The following is a 24,230-nucleotide window of genomic DNA, read 5'->3' as shown; positions in this document are numbered from 1 at the left end:
GCCTAGTCAAAGTTAAGTGCTGAGTAAAGCGGTACTTTAAGTACAAAAAGTGTAGTTTGGAGTTAAATGCCCATGTCTAAAAATTAGTGGACAATTTATTTCCCCAGGGTACAGAGTTCCCACTGCAGTAGTTTTAAAATGGGATTAGATTTATGGAAAAGTATGGAGAAGTTTATCATTGTTTTCAAAATTTTCTTTTCTATGAGGGAGAAGGAGATTTCTCAGTCTACATCCATCTTAAAAACAAAATCATTTTGATTGACAGTACAATAAAGTTTATGTTTAAAATTTTAAAAAAATTTTTATTGATTTGAGAGAGAGGAAGGGGGAGAGAGAGAGAGAGAAACATACATTGATTTGTTGTTCCATTTATTTATGCATTCATTGGTTGATTCTTGTATGTGCCCTGACTGGGGATAGAATCCACAACCTTAAAGTATGGGGAAGACGCTCTAACCAATTTAGCTACCCAGCCAGGGTCACAACAAAGTTTAAAATACTGTCTCAGAAATTAAGCACAGAAAGGAGCAATGACACATGCAACTAGACTCTTAAAAAACCATTGTGTCCTGAAATAAAGCCAGGAGCGAAAAGACTCAGAACTAGGTGAAACCTCAGATTAAAACAAAAACAAAAATTAGATTAAAAACTTCAAAATTGAGAAATGATTAAAACCTCAGGACTCAAAAAATTCTCCTCACATGATCATAAACTGCAGGTACATTATAAAAAGTTAATAGCAGCTGAAATAATAGTAGAGGCACAATTCCCCAATCCAGGCAGGTTGTCTTTTCATGAACACAATGAATCCTTACTTCACAGCAATATCTCCACTTGCAGCAAAGGGCTACAGACATTTTGCAAATCATGTATCTAATAAGGAACTTATATAAAGACCTCTTACAACTCAGTAATAGACAAATAATCCAATTTAAAAATGGGGAAAAGAGCAAAATCAACATTGCTCTAAAGAAGATACACAAGTGGTCAATAAACACGTGAAAAAATGCACAATACCATTAGCCATTGGGAAATACAAATAAAAATCCCTGGGATCCCACTTCATTCCCACCAAAATGGCTACTATCAAAAAGACTGAGAATAACAAGTGTTGACAAGGATTTGAAGAAATGGGAACTCTCATACACTGCTGGTAGGAATGTAAAATGGTGCAGCCGCTTTGGAAAACAATTTGAGTTCCTCAAAAGGCTGAATGTAGTTACCAACCATATGACGAAGAAATTCTACTCCTAGGTAAATATATATCCAAGAGAAATGAAAACATGTCCACACAAAAACTTGTACACAATGTTCATAGCAACATTACACATAACAAATGGCGGAAACACTCCATATGGCTATCAACAGATGATAGGTAAATAAAACATGTTATGTCCATACATGAAATAAATGGCAATAAAAAGAAAATATGGATAATGCTATAACATGAATACTATGCTAAGTGAAAGAAGCCAGTCACAGAAGCCCACATACTGGAAATTCATGAACTGTCTAGAATAGGAAAATCTGTAGATTAGTGGCTGGGGAAGGGGTGAGGGGTTAAAGCAAATGGGTAGCAATTTTATGGGTAGTTTCTTTTTGGAGTAATGAACATGTTATAACATTGATGGTGGTGAAAGTTGCACAATTCTGAATATACCAAACCACCTTAATTACACACTTTAAGTGGGTGAATTGTAAGGTTATATGAATTATATCAATAAAGCTGTTATTTTTTTTAAAAAGGGAGAGGAAGCTATGTAATTTCCAACATAAACCTGAATTAGTTGCAAGTCTGGCCATCTCATCAGATTTTGAATGATCTCTTTATCACATATTCTGTTACTAAACACTTAACAGTGAATTGAAACTACTCTCTCTGCAAGAGAAAGTAAGTACTGCACAGATTTTTGTCATCTATAGCAAAACCCGCTTATCTTCTATTAAGATACAGGACAAAGCTGACCACAACCTCGAACCTAAAATTTTTCACCACATCCCACAATGATTATCTCAGCTTAGACACTGCCAAGGCAAAGGCTTAATTTCAAACAAATAATGGGTTTAGAAATGGCATTCTTTTTCCCTACTTTTTGCTTAACTTCATTAATACAGGAGGAAAAAACTTGTTTAGGAACTGAGAGACTGGTTCACTCTCCGGCCAAAGCCGACAAAAAACAGGAATTATAAAATTGACAACTTCTAATATTCGGTGTTAGGCCTCAGTGACCTAATTTTTTTTTTTTAAGTGAGGGAAACAAGTAATCTGTGCACGATCTGGGTGGGAGGAAATTCTAGGTGTGACTTCAGGCGGGGTCCGAGCGGGCCCACGGCCAGCTCTGCCGCCGGCGCCACAGCTGGGCCTGCCGCGGATCGTGGCCCGCCGTCCCGGCCGGAGGAGCTTCGCCACGGGAGCGCCTGGGGACTCGCTCCGCGTGGAGGTCAAGCCGAGAGGCGCCGCCAGGCTCCCGAGGGCTCCACCCTCCCGTCCCTCTCCTCGGCGGTCCCCCGAGGGGAACAGGCGGGGCACGGCGCGCAAAGGCAAGGGGGGGGGGGCGTCCTCGGCGAGAAAAGCTCCGCCGCCCCAGAGTGGCGGCCGCGGGTTATTAATAAACTCCGCTTCTGCCCAGGCGCCGCTGCCGCGGCCGGCCGTAAAATCAGAAAGGCCTTCGGCAGAGGCTGAGCAGCCGGAGTCGGGGCCGGGCCCGAGCGGCCCCGCGCCGCTGCGCTAAGGGCGGCGGCCGGGCGGAGAATAATGCACACTGGGTAAAAACACATTTATATACGAACCTCCGAGAAAATTTTCCAACAATTCCTTCGTCCGACCACCATGCACCAGGACAGGAAACAGCCGCCCGGCCCCCAGGCCCCGCAACCCGCATACCCAGCCTGAAGCCCGCCCCTAGACTCCATTGGGCTGTCACGACGTCACTCATTAGACTGTTCCTGCTCGCCATTGGCTCAAACTTAGGCGACGCGAGGGACCAGTTTATCCACGCCCCATTTTCATGACGTCATACGTTAAAAGCCGCGCCTGAGTGGCTTGCCTAAAGTGCGGAATCAAAGTTCCTGTGTCTGAGTGGTTGGCACAACCGCTCATCCCAGACCGACACCGCCTCGCTGGCAAGTGAATTATGCCGATTCAGGGGCACCAGAGGGAGACGCCATTTTGTAGTGAGGGAGGGAGGCTGGTCCTTGTGACTAGCCGGGAGGGAGAAGAGGTGGCTGGCGCCATTTTCCCCACAGGGGCTAGGAGGTGGCTTTGGCTCTCCCTTTGGGCTTATTGGAGCGCGTCCTGGAGACTGGTTGGGTTTTCCCTAGCGGTTGCGGAGGGTCGCCCTGTTGGGAGGAAATGGTTTGGGAGGGCTAGGACAGGGTGGGATGCCTCACGGCTCCCTGGGGGGCTCTCGGTGCCAGGTGAGGCCTTTGGTCCTAGCTGAGGGCTTTGCTTTCCCGAGGGCTGCTGTGCGTCAGTCAGTGACGGCCAGGCCTCCCTCTCCGGAGGCGCGTGTCGTCTCCGGGGCATCGACATTCGGTGGGAGGGTGAGCCTCCTACCCCTGCCGAAGCTTCGGAGGAGCTTGGCAACGAGGCGATAGTTTTGGACTCTGCTGGGAGACACTGCGGATCTTTTTTTAGTGTCATGTTGTTTAGGTTCAAAATTTGAAGTTGTCTGTAACGGTGTCGCTACCTTCTTTTTCACTTAGTTTTTGTATGTGTCGTGAATTAAAGGAAAGCCAAAAGGGTGGGAAAAGCATTTCCTCGGGTTCCCGGAGCGGAGGAAGAATGAATACAAATTGTTAAGTTTAGGTGATATTTTTGTGGGTGTCGACTTCGACTTAAACTGTTGGAGCCCTGTCCGGATGGCTCGTTCGGAGCTAGTCCCCAGTTTACTAAAAGGTTGCGGGTTCCATTCCCAGTTACGACACATACCTGGGTTGTGGGTCGATACCGGTCGGGGCGCCTGTGGAGGCAACCGATTAGTTATTCTTTCTCTCCCTTCCTGTTTAGAACATATCCTCGGGTGAGGATTTAAAAAACAACTACTATTGGAAATACTAGCTATTTCAGGAGTATTCAGTAAGTTCATTGGCTTTGGCAACCAGGCTGAGTAAAGATGAGATAAAAGGATAGATTCAAGGCTTGTTAAATCGAACATTTCAGGTGTAGAATTGAGTTACTAAGAATGAGGAAGCCGCTCCTTAACTGGAGCTGGATGACACTAGATTTAGTGTCTTTGGCATTTCAGGTGGTTATGAAATGGCCAAGGGGTTAAATCAAAAGGAAGTAAAAGATAGCCCAATAAGTGAGGGTAATTAAAATGTTTTGACTGACAGTTGAGCCTAATTTGAGATCTTTTAAATTTATCTTTATTGTTGAAAGTATTACAGGTGTCCCCTTTTCCCCCCATTGATCCCCACAGGCCTTCACCACACTAGAGATTTTAATGGTACCTTATTTCTTGGTAGGGCTGGAGGGCTGGCGGACCCTAACCAAGTTTATATAATTGGTGCCCAAACGCCATTAGAAGGAAAGTAGGAATTTTGAGTTTCATTTGCATACATATTATTTAGACGTTTAAAGCAGTTATTTTGTTTTGTTTTTTAGTTAATCCTCACCGGGGACATTTTTTCCAATGATTTTTAGAGAGAATGGAAGGGTGGGGGGAGGAGAGAGAGAAACATCTCTGTGAGACAGACACACACATGGATTGCTTGCTACCTGCAGGTGCCCCAACCAGGACTGAGGTTGGAACCTGCAACTCAGGTGCCTGCCCTTGACTAGAATTCAAACCTTCGACTCTTGCTGATGCTCTAACCACTGAGCAACACCAGCCAGGGCAAAGCAGTTATTTTTTTATGCCCTTATAAAAATAAAAAATGTGACATAAAATCTGATTAAGTTACTTAATTGGAGGAATTGGTTCATTTAAAATAGTCTTGTACCCAATGGATAGATTTCCTTTGTCACAAGGGAGTACAATATAAGAGTTCAGATGAAAAACAAGGTGTTTATTTAAAAAAAAAAAGTGTTTTATACTTTCTGTACCTTCCAGGTGTTATATCTGTATTTGGTAATCAGAAATGTTATTAAGCACTGGAGGGGTACTCAGTTGGTTAGAGCTTTCTCCTGATACTTCTGGTTCTATCTCTGGTCAGGGCACATACAAGAAGCAGCTAATGAATGTATAACTAAATGGAACAACAAATTGATGTTTTAAAAAAGTTATTAAAAGAATCAGAATACTTTTATGCAGTTTAGCCACTTATTACTAAGTCCCATGCCTATAGTCTCCTTAAAACACTAATACAGAATCTCAAAAAGAATTGTAAAATCACCCTTTAATTGCAGATTGCAGTTACAGGATGTCTTTTTCTTTTAGTCCCCCTTTTATTTATTATTTTATATGTTTTTATTGATTTCAGAGAGAGGAAGGGAGAGGGGGAGATAGAAATATCAATGATGAGAGTCATTGTGATCATCCGCCTCCTGCACACTCCCTACTGGGGATGGAGCCCACAGCCTGGGCATATGCCCAGACCCGAAATGGAGCTTTGACCTCCTGATTCATAGGTCAATGCTCAAACTACTGAGCAATGCTGGTCAGGCTTTAGTACCCCTTTAAAAAATTTTTTTAAGCTACAGTTTACATTCAGAATTATTTTGTTAAGTTTCAGGTGTGCAGCATAGTGGTTAGCTAATCATATACTTTACAAAGTGTTCTCCCTCACATTTCCAGTACCCAGCTGGCACTATACAGTTATTACAATATTATTGACTATTTTTTCTATGCTGTACTTTATAGCCTCATAACTATTTTGTAACTACCAATCTGTACTTCTCAACCCCATTCCCCTCTGGCAACCATCAATCTGTTCTGTTTCTGAGCGTTTCATACAGGACATCTTTGTATCCCCAGTACTGAGTAGTTATAAAAATTGGTGGTGGTGGTAGATAGGTTGCTGTAATTCTAATCTGATTTAGAGAGGAAACAGTATTCAGGGCAAGCCATAATGTTCATATTTTCCCCAAATCACTTCCTATCCCTTGTATCTTGAATTAATGGCTTGAAAATATTTCACTTCCAACCAATGCTAGTCTAGGCTCTTAAAGCTCAACCATTTGGCCAATTTCCTTAACAGGCTAATTTATCTCTAGCCCCCTTTAAAAACTATTACCATTGTGTTTTTAAGAACATTTCAGTAACAAAACCTTTTGGAGAATTGGTTGAATTTGTCATATTTCTACCATGACAACCACTGAAATATTACATGTACAGAAAAAAAAAGAGAAATGACGCATTAAGTCCTTAAAAGTATCTCCGGGAGAAAGGGTTATGACTTGGATTTATAAAATTATTCTGTAATAAATTTGAATTTTTAAAAGTAATTTGTAGATTTTAAACACTCGAGAATTTTAAACCAAACTAGTAGCTTGCTCTGCATTGGGAGATGTCACTGTAGGTGTATCAGTTGTGTCAGAATCTGTTGCCTCATCTGTACGGTAAAACCACCTATGTGTGGTGTGACTGGCAGGATATATGAGAATGTAGGTAAGCAAATGTAGCTCAGTGCCTATCAGACATGCATTCAAGTACTTAATAAATGTTAGCCCATCTTTCTCCAGTTCTCACTGTAATGGTCTCTACAGCAATTCTCAAGCACTTTGATAATAGCTCCTTTGAGATTCGGATGAAAGCTATGAAAAATATACTACGAAGTTTGTAGTGTCATAGGGCTTCTGGGAGTTCTTGGCCTGTAGACTAAACTCATTCAATTAATCTTAGTTTCCACAATGAAAGCATTAATCAGGGCTTAATTAGAACATACTTTGGAAGTGTATGATTAGGTTTTTAAAAATGTTCCTTCCCAATCTCAAATGATTCTCAGTATATATAGACATAAGCATTTCTATACTCTAACTGGTAATGTTTTGTTAGTGGCCAATTGCATGATTCCCCTCATTTCAAGCTGATGTAGTTCCAGTATGAATGCAAGTTTTCCATTTTACCAGCTCTACCCTTGGACCACTTGTTAACCCATTCATTCTATATTTGAAAAATCATCCAGTAGTGATCTGTAAAGTTTTCCAATGAGGGTTAATGTGTATTGGTTTATTTTAGTGGCAAACTAAGGGAAATATACTCTTAATTTACAAATTGTAAATTTTGCAAAGCCCCTGAAGATACTAGGTGTCCTTTTAAAACTGGCTACCTCCTCAAGATTCTAGCTTCATTTTAGCTTCTAATTACATTTGTTTAAAGTAGAGCATTCCAAACAAGGAAAACCAGGTTTCACTAATATACGTTAAGTCCACAGTGTTTCGGTAGCAGAGTTAGTGGATAATACATGAATGAAGCCAGTTTTAAACATGATTTTTCTCATACTCTTGAAATGAAGAACTTTTTTTTTTTGAGGTGAAGATCATGTCTCCAAATAAGCAATAAGATTGGTACCATTTTATAAGAAAACCCTAAGTGCTATAATTTTTTTTGGGGGGGGGGGGGTTGGCTCAGTCTTAAATTCCTAATACTATGTATTACATTGAAAGATGTAACATGCAAATTTACAGAAAAAGAATTTTAAGGATCCCTTTCCCAACACTGACACCAGCTTTGGCTGTCTGATACAGTAATGAGAATGAAAAAAATGAACTAGTAGCAAAACAAAATGCTGGAGTAATACAATCTCTAAGACTATTTTCCCCCTAATATGGTGACAAATACATAACCATGAGTAAAACTGTTCTTAAGTATCTCATGTTACATTTTAGAGAACTTTAACCAAATTTGAGACTTGCTGTAAATAAAACTAAAAATTATCGAGATACTCATATACCATAAAATTCACCATTTTAAGTGTACACTTTAGTTTTTAGTATCTTCACAAGGCTGTGGAACCATCAATATCAGATTCAAAACATTTTCATCATCCCCAAAAGGAACCCTGCACCCATTAGTAGTCACATTTCTTCCCTCTTCCCCTGGCAATCACTAATCTATTTTCTGCTTGTATGGATTTGCTAATTTTAGACATTTCATATTAATGGAATCTTTCGTGTCTGACTTTTTGGCGATAATGCTAGTATTAATAATCATGTACAAGTTCTTGTGTGCACATGGCTTTCATTTCTCTTGAGTATATCTATGTATCTGGGAGTAGAATCGCTGGGTGACACTATTTTCAATCTTCAGAGGAAGTGCCAAACTTCAAACTTTTCCACAACAGTTAACCATTTTACATCTTAACAGTGTGAAGTTTCTAATTTTCCCACATCTTCACCAATAATTGTATTTGTCCACCTTGATTAGACATGCTAGTAGGTGTGGAATACCTCATTTTTATTCCAATTTGCATTTCCCTAATGACTAGTGATGTTGAGCATCTTCCCCAATAGTACTGGCTATCTTTGAAGAAATGTCTACTTGGATTCTTTCCCGTTATTAAAATGTTTTGCTGTTATGAGAGTTCCTGTATACTTAGGATTTGCATCTCTTTTGGTGGTATATCCAGGAAATCGCTGCATTGCCTAATTCATAGAGATTTAGGCCTGCATTTTCCCCGAGATCTTGTATTTAAATCTTTGAATCACTTTAATTTTTGTATATGGTGTGAGGTTAAGTGTCCAACTTCAGGCTTTTGCATGTATATACCACCCAGCTGTCTTAGAGCCATTTGTTGAAGATTCATACATTGGTCTTGGCACCCTAGTTGAAAATCAATCTACCACAAATTTTACTTCTGGATTCAATTTTATTCCATTGGTCAATAAGGTATCTGCCCTTATACCAGTACCATCATCACAATTACTAAGTCATGTTCACACATGGAATGTTTTGGCTACTCTAAATCCCCTGTATTTCCATACAAATTTTAGGATCCATTTGTCTGTCTTACGAAAAAGATAGCTGGGATTTTATAGGAATTACACTGCATCTGTAGATCAACTTGGGGAATATTTGAACATGGAATGTCTTTATTTAGGTCTTCTTTCAACAGTTTTGTAGTTTTCAGAGTATGTTTTTCACTTCTGTTCAGTTTATCCCTAAGTATATTTTCATGCTGTTGTACATGGAATTGCCTTAGTTTCACTTTCATTCCATTGCTATATAGTGTAACTGATTTTTGTATATTGATCTTGTCCCCTACAACCTTGACGGTCATTAGCTCTTCTTGCGTGGATTGACTTTCTGCAAGATTATGTCATCTGTGAATTCACTGCTGTCTTTCCATTCTGGATGTCTTTTGTTTTCTCTTCTTACCTAGTTGCCCTGGCTAGAACCTCATGTAAATATTGAACAGAAATGGCAACAGGGGGCATACTTGTCTGGTTCTTGATCTTAAGGGGCAAAGTTTTTAAGTCTTTAACTTTAGGTTTTGGGTGGATGCCATTTTTCAGGTTGAAGAAGTTCCCCTGTAATTTTGGTTTGAGTTTATTAAAAGAATTTTGAAAGAAACATTAAAAGACCGATAGGAAGCATTTAAATACAGGATTCAGAGTTTAACTGACAAATTTCAACCCATATGTGACAGATCTATAAATATATATAAGAATTAACACCTTACTTTAAAAAACCTGGAGGATTTCCTTGGGGGGAAAAAAAAGTTACTTAAAAGATATTTATTCCTCCCATAGTGATAAAATCTGGAATTTCTAGCTGGGATGTAGTTTCCCTCTACAAGAAACACATGCACCAAAGTTTTATTGCAAGGGTGGGTAACTGTGTCAAGGTTTTGTAAAACCTAAAATTCAGATGGAATGCTGACAGTCACAGGTAATCATCACCAAATTATACAGAACTAACATTTTTATAACTTAAGTTTTAATATAATTTTAAGTCATTCATCTTACAAACTTTGAAATGCCAATTATATGCTTAAGGCAGTGTGCTGGGTCTTCCCAGAGACCTGTTTTAGTCATAGTAATACAATTCTTAATGGTTTTTTTCTTCATGCTTGCTTCAGGGACTATATCTGGGGCTGAATAGGGCATAAAGCCAATACCCAGAGATCAAACCCACAACCAGGCATGTGCCCTGACCCAGGAACTGAACTGGTGACCTCTCGGTGCATAGGACTACACCCAACCAACTGATCCGCACTGGTCAAGGCACGTCAACCGTGCTCTATACTCTGGTCTCTTCCAGAGGTGAACACAGCAGCCATCATCTTGATAAAAAAGTGTATAGGTTAGTAATCACCATTTTATAACCTGCAGAGAAACAAATGAACTTCCTTTATTTAATACTGATAAATAGGTTTTTAAAAGATGGATGGCTTAAGTTTACAAAAAAGTCAAGATTATATGCTAATGTCAGCCACTAAAAAAGACAATGAAACCCATACAAAATCAGAATTCTATAAATTAAAAAATAAGTTATAGGTTAGTGAAATTGTGGGAAAGACTGTATGTTAAATAAAATTTACATGCAACTAATTACATGTTTGTAAATACTCTCAAAAAGTTATCAAAAGTCCTACAACCTTACCTAAAAACACTGACATATCAACATTATAAGAAACTATAATTTGATGTTTAAGGAAATACTGAAAATAATTGAGGTATATATATTAGATGCATTAGAAACTACCATTTGAACACTATTTAATATTAAATATAGTTTAATTTTAAGGTCTTTAATTTCAGTTAAAATTCATAAATGGAAATTAGTTTTGATTGTATGACAGAGGAAACAATAAAACTTGTTCTCAAAGACATACCAATACATTTCCTTGAAACAAAAGCTAAGTGAATGAGAATTTTCATACTGTGCACTGGAATAACTAAAACCTTTATTAGATATGATTTTCCAATAACAATGTGAAAACTGGAATTATCAATTCAAAGAGCAGTGAAGTCTGAAATTTAAAAAAGTAGACTAAATATTAGGTAGGGGATAAAAGATAAAGGAAGACGAAAATGTTTAATACTATTCAATATCTCCCCTCTGTACACAATGTTTCATATATACAACTACTCCATTTAAATTTTATTGATTTTATCTAATAGTGAAATCCCCTTAAGCAACCTAGGGTGTATACAGATGGTGTCCAACTTGGGGAAAAAGAAACATACTTGATTAACAGTTTTCATTCACAGGCTTTAGACAGACAATTCTTTTTTTTTTCTTTCCCAAGATTTTCATAGTAAATTCATAAATATAGGAAATACTTTCACTCCTTTCAGTGTTAAAATAGAAAACCAAACAGTGCCAACAATAGTGGCTTAATTATTGGCATACAAGAAAAAACACCAATGGGTTTTCTTCATTATGCATTTTAAATATCAGTTATGTGCACGTTTCATTTTTACAGTTATAAATTTTCTAGTCTGTTATAGATAACAGCATTTAGTAGTTTGAATCCATTGAGATGTTGCTTTCAATTTGAAATATTGTGTGTATACGTGTATATAAAAAAATAACCCAATGTATGACTCATCTGACAGATGTTTAATATCAATAAAGGCTTATTTTTGAACATGCAGTTAAGAGAGAGGGAAGCAAGCCAACCTCTCTACATTGACTTGTTTTTGCAGTGGTATCAATAGTGGTTTTTGGAGGGAACCATGTGCCTTCAGCCTATTTATTTAATATTTAAGATCAGATACCACAATCAAAAGGGGTAAAGGGGGAGGGCATATATTAAATGCCAAATTTTAAAAGTGTGCATTTTGCACTCTTTCTAGGTATAGGATAAAAACAGGCCTATGAGGAAAAATTTTTATAATTAGGAAAACACTGCAATCAAATCAAGACATAATAGCCGAATTAAGTTCTTTTAATAGATTGCATATATCGATGTTTAGCCATAACTCTTGATAACTCTTTAAGAGTAGAACTTTATATCCAATTTACATGCTTCAAATATCACCTTTCTTATTTGTTACAGTAAGGTCTTGTATCCAAATATTCCACTTGTACACTGAGAGCTTTAAGAAAAACAGGACAGAGGGAGTTGCCATTTTTTAGCAGCAATGAAATATCATTAACCCCTTTTAACATACCGAATTCAAGTCACTATCAGAGGTGAGCGCACCACAAAGTCACTAGGTACAAAATTGCTAGTTCATTTTTAAATTAATAATTTGAAATTACCCCTGCCCCCCACCCCATTACATCCCTTCTTTTTATAAACAGCAAACATTTTGCTATTTTATACATAGGCTAGCAGGCTTGTTTCAATATGAAAGTGCTAATTCATTTACAGATTTTTAAAAATCAGTTATGTAGTGCTACAATAAATGTCCAATAATCTACATAGGAACAATCTTTGATGAGCGAAAGGATGAAGATTGAATAAGGTTGTCGATTACCTTATTTACAAATGAAGAATAGATACCCAACGGTGAGGAAGAGACAGAAATTGGACAAATACTCATAGGTGTAAAAATTACATTTACCTTTGAGCTTATACTGTAAATGAGACATTTTAAATAGTCCTGTAGCCCATGCCTATTTTTTCCTCAGAAAAAGAAAAGCTGCCTTCATGACATCCCCTCTTGTTTCATATTTCCACAGTGTCACTTGAACTTTCAGTCAGAATCTTACTTTCTTCGAAAAATAAAGAAAATAACCCCCTCCCCAAGTTTCCTCCCTCCCCCCACAAAATCCCTCTGGTTTCTTTTTCAGTGCCAAGTTGCATGATCAGGTCCGACCTCCTGCTTTGTTTGGGTTTTTTTGTCCATCTATTGATCAATTAGTTTAGAGTAGATAACACGAACCAGTTCTGGAACTGCTACTAGGAGGAACACAAGCTCATCACTACAATCACACAGCAGGAAAGAAAGTGATAACTCAATTCATCCCTGGTGCCGGGCCTCCAAAATTGAAAGAACTTGGCACAACTGGAGCACTGAATTTGTATCCTCCATGCTTCTCAATCATTTTGGATTCTAGAAAACAAGTAAGTGATAGTTTAATAGAGCATGCGATCATGTTACTACTTTGGAGAACAAAGTTCCAAAGTTAGGCTATTTACCTAAAATGTCCTTTTTTGAAATGCATACAGGCTAGAATGTTTAAACAAGACAAGATAATGCCTGGGATTTTCTTTAATATAATTCTAAGAAAGCAGTTTCCAAAACTTTTAAACTTTTTTATACTTTTAATAAGATTTTTAACTATCAAGCCATCACCATGAGCTTGAACAACCTTATTAAAGCTGCTGCATACTGAAAGTAGTCTTCAACCACACTTAGTACACTGTAGCCAAACACAAAATTCACTTCATTCCTTCAGATAGAGTGAATTCCTATCACCTGTAACAAGTGTAGCTTTTATATAATTAAAAATAATTTAATATAAAAATTTAAAGCTATAACAAATCATTAATTGCATTAAAGAGTGGCTGTGGTCAATTAACATACCATGGGCTGCCCTTCTTTGATCCGCCAGTGTTGCTATATCCTGTAACTGTTTTCTTTGTTCTTCATTAAGACCATGAGTCAGAGCCTGATACCACACAGGATTACGATTTTGTATAGCTATCAAAAAGAAATGAAACGGGGAAATGGAAATAGTAAGAGAGGCCTAGTAGCTTCTTTCTAACCTGTCTGCTGTACTCCACTTCCAGTACTAAAATTCTGATCTATTTTATATTCCCTCTAATAATTTTAAGTTACTTGTGAAACAAATGATACAGGGAGGAAAAAATCTGGTGTAGCTTTAATGCCTTAAAAAAACCTAATCATTCTCATAATTCACATCTCTAGCAAATAAGGATTCAGACCTAAACCAGTTCTTATACAATAAGTAACAAATGAAGGAAAGTTTAGATACAAAATTAACACAATCCCCCCTTAAGAAATTCAGAGTTAAAACAACGTGATAATAATCAATAATCAAGGCTACTTTGGTTAGAATTCTCAAAGCCCTAAATTAAAAAACAAAAACAAGAAACCTTAAGTAGTTGTATATAAAGGGGTGAATGGTACAAAATAAGTGCCTCATTTCTTTCTGTATTGCCTATTCACAAACCTTAAATATATCTGTCTTTCCATAGAAAACTCTGCAGTACTTAAGTAACAATCAATGCTCACACATTTTTAATATTATAGCCTAAATAATGGTCAAACTCACCCTGTGACAAAAGGAGAATGCATTTTTCTAGCACGCCACAAGACCAGGTGTCAAAAACCTCACAATGTTTCATGAAAACATGCACTAAATAAGTTGAGAAAACGGATTCCCTTAAGTACTAGGTGTGCCAGGAATTTTGTGGGGGGGAATCTGACTTTTCATCACACAATTTTATATTTCTACTTTAGGGCATTTACTGTGCACAGGCCCTCAATTATATAATACCTCAATCCTTTAGGGATTATCATCTGTTTAAATCTACAAAGTATAAAGCCATGGACAAAAGCAAGCCAGTAGTTCCTGGCACCTCAATCAATTCTTGCTGCCTGCCCTGTCTCAGAAAACATTTCTTTATGTTTCTGCAACCTTGTAACAAAATTACTTTGTCATGAGCTTGGAAAACTAATGCTTTGGTTATGAGAGAACTTAATCTACATCAAAGGTCATAATGCGTAAGAATGATAAGTAAGTAGCACAATAGTTAACTCTGAGGGAAAAGGGTATTTCAAATATGCCAATTTTAATTTCTAAGCTGAATGATGGAACACAGATGCTATATTTTGTTGAAATCCAAGCACATGATGGTAAAAAAGTAAACAAACAAACAAACCAACCGGCACCAAATAATCTGTAGCCACCCACACTGTGAAACAGGAAAAAAAGAAAAGAGATTCCAAGGCCATTATTTATAAACTGTCCAGTTCTCAGACAGCTAAGTGTGGGTTTGGCTGGGAAGAAAAGACACACAAACACACACCTACAGATAGAAGATAGAACAGATGGGGTAATCTGGTATAGAAATCAGAAGTGGGGAAGAGGAATTGTCATCGCATAAACTTTTTGAACTACACCGTTTCCCTGTAATATGCATGTTTCAAAATTATAATCTAAAATAGTAAGATAAAGAAAATGCTCTCAAACTATGGCAACAGTAGAAATAACTGGTTGCTTTCCCTAACAATCTTAAATCATATTCTCTTGGGTTTGATATACCCAAAACCCTTTAATGGACAGATGTAAAACCAGATTGGTTCATGGGAATGGATCATACAGAGGTATATGAATTACATATAACATGACTTACTTTGAAATATAGCTTTAAATATTTGATACTCATCAACAGGGTTATCTTCATCATCAATGATTGTGGAATAGCCTTCCAGAGCAGTCTCCTCAGCATCGTTTTCTTCCCAGTCATCATCATCTCCATCTTCACCTGCTTGCTTAGCCAGAATCTCTAAATATTCTTGACCATCTTCATCAATGTCATCTTCATCACTCCCCAGTTCCTCTGCCAAGTCATAAAATAGGATCTTTTGTAAATATTGCAATATTCTGTTACTCAACAAAATGACAGTGATAACAGTAAAATGCAAATCACAATTGAATAAATTCAGGGAAGAGTTCCAATAATTAGTGTTTAAGCATATGTTCAGCAATAAATAGGAAAAAAGTCTCATAGGAATGCAAGAAACCCAACCACAATTCCTTCCCCTCCCCACCAATCCTCGCCTGAGGACATTTTTTGCATTGCTTTTCAGAGAGAGTGGAAGGAAGGGAGAAACACCAATGTGAGAGAGACATCGATTGGTTGCCTCCTGCATGCACACCAACCAGGGCTGGGATGAGCCTGCAACCAAGGTACGCACCCTTGGCCAGAACTGAACCTGGGACCCTTCAGTCCATGGGTCGACGCTCTAACCACTGAGCCAAACCAGCTAGGGCGCAACCGCAATTCTTAATATTAGAGGTTTGAAAAAGGCTTGCATAATGAGATTCACCACTTGGTTTACTCTGAGACATATGACACATACCAAACCAAACACCAATAGTAAAGTAACAAAGTTTATATTATATCCACAGAACACGTTTTTCAACATTTTTTCATGTCTGGCTAAGTTAGTAAATAATAAAAAACAAAAATGGCAATAGTTATTTTATTTTGGAACCATTATAATAATTTCTCTTAACCAACATTCTATTAATTTATACTCATAGTCTATAGAGTCTTACAAGTGAAACGTATTAGGCAACATCCAATTAATTTTATGGTTAGGATGCTTAGGTTTTAGCACTAATAAATGATAGATGTTTGCCAACACTAGGAACCATAAATGCCTAGAAGTGCTTTTTGTGTTGAAGATATAGCTGAAGTTCCTGCCTCCATGGACCTTACCTTAATGGGAAGGTAAGACTCTCTTTCTATGAATAATGAAAATGAACACATTTGACTATGATCCCACATTTCTTTAGGAGAAGGGCTAATAAAACAAGTTAAGTCTAGTGATATTAACTAGGTAAGTTTGGCTTCCTCCATCCCAAATTCCTTACCCGTTTCATCGTCATCATCAGCTTCATCATCGTCATCACTGTCATTCTCATGTTCTGCATGGCAGGCATACGCTCTTTTTAATCCATTAAATAAAAGGATGAAAGCTGGCAAAATCTGTCCAGAAACCTGATTTAAAACTTGTGGTATCTGTTCCATATCAATAAGAGCACATAAGCCCAGAACACACATCTTTCTGTCATGTAGCCTAAAAAATAAAATAAAGATTTTTCTTTTTTTCTTAATAAGCAGAGTTCCTTACAAAGTTAAATAAACAAATATCCAATATATGTCACTCACCCTAAGAAACAATCAACATCATTAAGCCACTGTGTAATAAAATGATTTGTAACTGGTTCAACATTATTAGGGAAGCGAAGATTTTCTAAGGTGTTAAGAAGCAGGTGTGGATTATAATACAAAGCTGCAATGGCAACTTGCAGGCACATTGTTCGAAGTTCACTTGTTTTCACCTCTCTTGTCAGTCTCTCTAAAGCTGCTTCTACGAATAAGGGAATGCACTGTAAAGAAAGATAGGAACATATTCCAAAATTGTAAGTTAATAGCAATCTAATTATCCTACCCATACTAACTTACTTGTTACCTCAACTCACCCTCTTTCCCCATTAAATGATACAATAGTTTTTTTGTTGAGGCATTTTACTGGGAAATCTAATTTTAGAGAGAGACAAGACTTCACTGAGATATTAGAGCCTCACCAACAATAGCAATCACGTATTCACAATACTTTTATTGGCTAACCTTACTGTGGTAATTATTTCTGCAATATATACATGTACCAACTGTATATCTTCAACTTATAAAGTGTTATACTTCATTTATATATCAATAAAGCTGGAAAAAATTCTTATTGAAACTGACTATGGAAATTTAATGACTAAATCTATTTTACTGCAAAGCAATAACGTGGCAAGCAATATTCTCACAACATACTATAAGAAAATCTAGTCAAAACTTACCTTGCATGATAACAAGTAGCCATAAAACTTGCCAGTCATATTGAACACACACATATTAGACATATGATCATTATTATATATGTTACATTTTAAACCAATTTATCTAGGTGTCATAATAAACAACAATATACAGAAGATATAACAAATGGCCAAAAAGAAAAAAGGATTTCCCCTCTGAAGCCTCGCATACAAATCGTTAATAGTTAGCCTCACTGACCTGGTCAATGCCACGCCCTTTGCACTGTAGAATGATGACCTCTAACAATTTTGCTGCATGACACTCTGCATCTTCTCCTGCAACTCCTGTAAGAACCTGGCCAACACAATATAAATTGAAGTGAGGGGTCATGAAACCTTTCAAATTGAGCATTTCTGTCCTGTCTTAGTCTCTGGAGCATTTAAGATACTCTAAATATGAATGACTGCAATATTCAGAATATAATTTAAAGCACTTCTGAGGATGTGAAGTTGTTCATCTGTCATATTCTAGCAATCTGGATCTTGGTCTACATAATCAAAGCACCTCCTCTGTAGTGCCATTCTGAATTACAGCATGTTGACACCACTACTTTTTCATAGAAATGTGCGAAAGGACCCTACCTTTCTCAGAAATATCTGGCTCTTATGTAAACAACTACAAAAAAACTAAGCTGTGCCCTGGCAGGTTTGGCTCCGTGGTTAGAGCATCAGCCTGCAGACTGAAGGGGCCCAGGTTTGATTCCAGCCAAGGGCACATGCCTTGGCTGTAGGCTCAATCAGTGTGGGAGGCAACCAATCGATGTATCTTGGGTGAGGGTTAAAAAAAACAAAAAACAAGCTGTTATTACTCAGAATATCTTTTCTTTACACAAGTCTCAACAAATAAAAATACTGAGTGGGAGAGGAAGAAGGAAGAGGCAGCAAATAAAAAACAAGGACTACGCATGCTAGTTAGCACTAAAGGACTGAAAATGTTTACGGTGTTTTGGAATATAAAGGTATACATATCTATTCCCAAAGTATTAACATGATAATAGTATTGGCAATAAATATCAAATAATGTAACTAGGTGATTATTTTGTGAATATGTTCAGAAAGGAAAGTTATCAATGAGGACAAGCACATCTAAAAACTTCATGGAGCAAAATCATTTTTTAAATGCCTGATGTTAAACAGCCCGCTGCCTCTCAATAAGCATTGATACAAATTCAAATGCTATCAATTACAGTGACTTTTGATATCTACTGAAGGACCTCAATTCAAGTATTTTACCCATCTCTAGTTTAAGAAGAGCATTTTTAAAAAAGTAGCACTCATCATAAATGTATCATGATTTTTCCAAGAAATGGCACAGTACTTTTGACTTTTTAAAACAAACCCTCACATTTTACAATCTTGCTATTTAATAAATAATTACTGTATTGCCTCCATAAATACACAGCCTCCAGGCATTTTCTTTATAAAATATCTATAATAATCCCTGATTCTTTAAAAAATATCTCAAGTTCTAGATATTTTCCTTCTTTTGATTCAAAGCCTAGCAAAGCCTAACTAGGCTAAGGTTAAGCTCCAAGCACTCTGAAAATAAAAAACAACTCCAATTAAATGTCAGAGGGTAGACAGAAGACAAATACTTGTCAAAGTCATTAAAGTCCTTATTCTGTTAAACCCATATAATCTGTTTGTCATAATGTGGTATCATACAGCTTCACAATTTTATACCTTTTACAGCACCAGCCTCATGACATATGTTCTATTAATTAAAAAGGACCTACCTTTTTGCACATACTGTATATCATTTCAAGATACTTGGTATCAGACAGAAGTGTATCGGTATCAACTGTCACATAATTATGAAGCAGAGGCATCATATCTGTATTAAAAAGCAACAGTTAATTACCTTTACTAATATAAATGCTTTGGTTCTGAAAAATCTCCTTAGAAAATGAAAGCAAATCTGAGCTTTTGTCTGTAAGATTCACTTTTAATTAAGGTATTATTTATTTATAATTAGATGTAGAAATGAACCAATATTAAAGTGAACTGCTTTATATTTAGTAGTTAAAACACAAAGATTATACAAAGAATACTGACTGGGAGCAAGAGGGTGAAAATATGTGTTAAAGAAAAAAAAATCTAAAGTAATAACTAAATAAAAATATACAATGGAAATCAATGCTATGGTTCCTTGAGCATTAACTGCTACTGATAACTTATTCAATCAATCATGCTCTTGGAATATTCAAAAGTATGTATTCAATTGATATACTAAAAATAAATCAGAATGGGGGGAAATCTTCAGTATTTCTATGCTGATTTAACTTACCTGTAAAGTAATCAAAGCCATCTTGTTGAAAAACCTCAAATACCAGAGGTAGAAGCTGCCACATCTGTGGAGACACTTGTTGACATGTCAAACTATGTGCTAAAGAGAAGATCTCCTCATAGAATTCTAAAAGAGAACATGGAATCATTAGTACAATACTTGCTGATGTGAAACAGCAGTAAATTCTTACCACAATCAGAGGTATACCTAAGACGTGCTGTTGTAAAACAGTTCCAATGACCTGTAAGCAGATTCCCTCAAGCTGTTGAGTTATCTAAAAGAGAATGAAAAAAATCACATGGAGGAATCAAAGCACACTGAATTGAATTACTAAACAATTTATAATGTAATTTACTGTATTAAAATAAAGTTGGTATTGTTAAGAAATCATTTTTTAAGTCTTTGCACTGAAATGACTCACTCATATTAAGATATTGGGAACCATAATAATAAGGACAAACACAAGGAATAACACATGTAGGTTACCTAAAAAGCAAAGGAAAGAATAACATCCTGGAAAAGTATAAATAATTATGAAAATAAAGGAGCCACAACTGTTCTGCAGACAGACTTTGTATCTTTTTGTGTGTAAATATTAACTCAGCCCAGATGTAACTGAAAAGTCACTATCAGTGACTTACAGAACAAATATTTGAAAGAAAACATTATTCCCACCACTCTCAATAATTCCTAAGTTGCCTCCATTTACATAATTATATTAGATATAGAGAACCAGGCCCCCAAGTCATGCAAGACAGAAAATACAAGTTCTTTTTCATTGTTAGTATGGTCCTCAATTGGATCCCAAATGCCTGAAATCCATCAGAACGTTTATAAAAGGGTAAGGGGAAACAAGAAAAAATTTACTAATCAGATATAAAAACAGAACATACATCTCAAATATGTATTATGCTTAATACATTTTCTTCAAATATAGTAAATAACTGACTTACTAATTGATAAGGTAGCTTAACTATAGGGTTCCTTATGGTTACTGCCTATCTCCAATTATCATCAAGAAAAAAAAAATTTACTAAAATCTCCTGTTGCAAACAGCAATTTGTAGATCATCTGAAAACATGATTTGTAGATATAAGTAAATAGCAAATTCAGGATTACTTCTAAGGGAAGGAAGTAGTGAAATGAGATTAGGAGGAAGTGGTAGCCTGAGAGCTTGAATTACATCTATTTGAAATTGTTTTTCTTACTGGAAATAAAGTCTAAAGGATGTACTGTAAAATGTTAAAATCTAATACATTTAGGTGGTGGTTAAAGGGTATTGGTTATAGTTTTTCTCGTATATTTCTCTCTTCTGTATTTTCAAATAATTTCATTTTAAGAATTCATTTACAATCCACACCTTTCTAAAACATAACAATAAAAGAAAACTAGAAAGATAATTGTTGCACAACAATGTGAGTGCACTTAACACCACTGAACTGTATGCTTAAAAATAGTTAAGTTTGTAATTTTATGTTATGTGTATCCTACCATAGTTTTAAAATTTTTTTATTGAAAAGAAACACCAGGTAGAATATATTTTCCTAGGAATCACCAGAGGGAGCCGAAATACTGAGCCTTGAGGTAAAGATATGGTAATAGAAATACCTTGTGTTCCTTCTAAAATAAACCTAAAATAAAGTACCTAAAATAAAGTACAGGACCAATCTTATCCTTACAAAGGGGAAGTATTTAAAAGATGGCAGAATCCAGGTGCATGAGAAAATTACCGAAAATTATATAAGTTAGAGCCATCCAAAAAGCACAGAATAGTTGATAAGGAATGGCATGAAATAATCTAAAACCTTTACAACAGTAGATCATTTCCTTACCTCTTTATGGTCTTCAACTACACTAAGAAGTGTGTCAATCGTATTCAAGATCCCCATAGCAGTTACTGCTTTGTCATCACTTCCTTCTTCATCGGGCCCAGTCTGGATTACTTGATTAAATGTCATTGCCTAGATTCAAAAGAATATAATTTAGGTTTGCCATTAAAGCAGTATAAATGCATTTTGGTCTAAAACTTTTACTTTTCAAAATGTTCTCACTGGGACAACACAAGCAATCAATGTCTCCAAACTGATTAATAATAAGAGTTTAGGCACTATAATCAAATGGTACTCCTCTGTAAATTACAAGGGGACCTTAAACAAGTTACCGGACCTCTGTTTCCTGACTCTCATTTGGGAACTTCATAGAGAAACTGTGAAAATTAAATGAGGCAAGGGGCAGAAACTGTTTTAATATTATGAATATTTTTATTAATATTATGGGCTAATATCTGATAATGCCCCAATACAGATATCAAGTATATTAATCATCAAGGTTTTGTTACTGTAATATTCAACTGTTCTGAAACAAACTTCTGTGTCATAACTAATAATCAAATATATTATAAATGCAATATACATACATAATGAACGATACTACATTTATTCAAATGCCCTCATCCATTGTAGTATCAGCTGTGAAGAATACACTTTTCCAGACCTGGCCAGTGTGGCTCAGTTGGTTGGGTATCATTCCATGAACTGAAAGGTTACTGGTTCGATTCCCAGTCAGGGCACATACCCAGGTTGTGTACAGGAGGCAGCCAATCGATGTTTCACTCTCACATCAATGTTTCTCTCTCTCTCTCTCCTTCCCTGTCTAAATAAAATAAAAAAAAAAAAATCTTAAAAAAAAAAAAAAAAAAAAAATATATATATATATATATACTTCTACAAAATTCTATTTTAAAATAAAATTTTTAATTGAATTTATTGGGGTGATATTGGTTAATAAAATTGTATCGGTTTCAGGTGTACAATTCTATAATACATCATCTGTATATTGTATTGTGTTCACCATTTAATGTCAAGTCTCTTTATGTCACAATTTATCACCCTTTTCCCCTCTTCTATCTTCTCTACTACCCTTTTCCCTCTTGTAATCTCCACTGTGTCTATGTTTTTTTTGCTTAATCCCTTCACTTTTTTCACCCAGACCTCCAGCTCTCTGTCCTCTGACAGCTGTCAGTTTGTTTCCTGTATCTATGAGTCTGTTTCTATTTATTTTGTTCATTAGATTCCACATATAAGTGAAATCATGGAATATTTATCTTTCTCTGACTGGTTTGTTTCACTTGGCATAATGTTCTCCAGGTGTTGCAAAAGGTAACATTTCCTTCTTTCTTTATGGCTGAGTAGTACTCCACTGTGTAAATGTCCCACAGCTTTTTATCCGCTCATCTACTGATGGGTACCTGCACTGCTTCCAAATCTTAACTAATGTAAAAAAACACTGTAATGAATATGGGGGAGGGGGGGGTGCATATATCCTTTCAAATTAGTGTTTTGGGTTTCTTGGGATAAATTCCCAAAATTAGAATTGTTGGGTCATAAGGCAGTTCCATTTTTAATTTTTTTTGAGGTAACTCCATACTGCTTTCCACAGTGGTTGCACCAATCTGCATTCCCACCACAGTGCACAAGGGTTCCCTTTTCTCCCCATCCTTGCCAACAATTGTTTGTTGATGATGGATGACAGCCATTCTGACAGGTGTGAGGTTATCTCACTGTGGTTTTAATTTGCATTTCTCGGATGATTAGTGACGCTGAGCATCTTTTCATGTCTATTGGCCACCTGTATGTCCTCATTGGAGAAGTGTCCATTCAGGTCCTTAGCCAATTTTTTAATTGTTTTTTTGCTGTTGAGTTGTATGAATTCTTTATAAATTTTGTATGTTAACCCCTTATCAGATGTATCACTGACAAACATGTTCTGCCATTCAGTGGGCTGTCTTTTCATTTTGTTGGTTTCCTTTGCTGTGCAAACCTTATAGTTTGATGTAGTCCCATTTGTTTATTTTTTCTTTTGTTTCCCTTGCCCAAGGAGATATATCAGAAAAGATATCGCTAAGAGAAATGTCAGAAATTTTACACCTATGTTTTCTTGTAGGAGTTTTATGGTTTCGAATCTTACACTTAAGCCTTTAGTTCATTTTAAGTTTATTCTTGTGCATGGTATAAGGTGGTGGTCTAGTTTCCTTTTTCTGTACTTTATCTGTCCAATTTTCCCAACAACATTTACTGAATAGATTTATCTTTACCCCATTTGCATGTTCTTGCCTCCTTTGTCAAATATTAATTGACCATAAAAACATGGATTTCTGGGCTCTCTATTCTGGTCCATTGATTTATATTCTGTTTTTATGCCAGTACCATGCTGTTTTGATTAATATGGCCTTGTAGTATAGTTTGATATCAGGTAGCATGGTTTCTCCAATTTTGTTCTTTCAAGATTGATGTTACTTTTTGGGGTCCTTTGTGGTTCCATGTAAATTTTTGGAATATTTGTTCTAATTCTGTGAAATATGCCATTGGTATCTTGATAGGAATTGTGTTGAATCTTATAGATTGCTTTTAGTATGGACATTTTAATGATGTTAATTCTTCCTATCCATGAAAACAGCATATGCTTCTGTTTATTTCATTTCATTTATTCCTAGGTATTTTTTAAAATGCAATTGTACATGGGATTATTTTCTTAGTTTC

General features: G+C 36.4%; 2 protein-coding genes across 4 annotated transcripts in view; both read right to left on the bottom strand.

The window, feature by feature from the left end:
- The window catches only part of ZNF143 (zinc finger protein 143), a gene marked incomplete at its 5' end in the record, with an annotated part of 32,287 nt that extends 29,374 nt beyond the window's left edge, over window positions 1-2,913 (bottom strand). The window contains one exon of one of the 3 annotated variants that reach the window (XM_081155217.1): window positions 2,787-2,913. In XM_081155217.1, the coding sequence (XP_081011343.1) occupies window positions 2,787-2,913 (127 nt within the window). The remainder of the gene's footprint in view (window positions 1-2,786) is intronic. The other 2 variants (XM_081155216.1, XM_081155215.1) reach the window with 2 other exon arrangements.
- A 7,858-nt stretch (window positions 2,914-10,771) lies between these two features.
- IPO7 (importin 7) overlaps window positions 10,772-24,230 on the bottom strand; it is a 49,248-nt gene continuing 35,789 nt past the window's right edge. The window contains exons 16-25 of the mRNA XM_081154629.1: window positions 21,525-21,653; window positions 19,900-19,966; window positions 19,693-19,818; window positions 19,142-19,239; window positions 17,605-17,700; window positions 16,708-16,928; window positions 16,410-16,615; window positions 15,163-15,369; window positions 13,367-13,483; window positions 10,772-12,892 (exon numbers count right to left, since the gene is read on the bottom strand). Of these exons, the coding sequence (XP_081010755.1) occupies window positions 12,795-12,892; window positions 13,367-13,483; window positions 15,163-15,369; window positions 16,410-16,615; window positions 16,708-16,928; window positions 17,605-17,700; window positions 19,142-19,239; window positions 19,693-19,818; window positions 19,900-19,966; window positions 21,525-21,653 (1,365 nt within the window). The 3' untranslated portion in view covers window positions 10,772-12,794. The remainder of the gene's footprint in view (window positions 12,893-13,366; window positions 13,484-15,162; window positions 15,370-16,409; window positions 16,616-16,707; window positions 16,929-17,604; window positions 17,701-19,141; window positions 19,240-19,692; window positions 19,819-19,899; window positions 19,967-21,524; window positions 21,654-24,230) is intronic.

The sequence above is a fragment of the Miniopterus schreibersii genome (assembly GCF_964146895.1).
Source record: "Miniopterus schreibersii genome assembly, chromosome: 12".
Taxonomy (NCBI): domain Eukaryota; kingdom Metazoa; phylum Chordata; class Mammalia; order Chiroptera; family Miniopteridae; genus Miniopterus; species Miniopterus schreibersii.
This window is presented reverse-complemented; position numbering and strand designations above follow the sequence as displayed.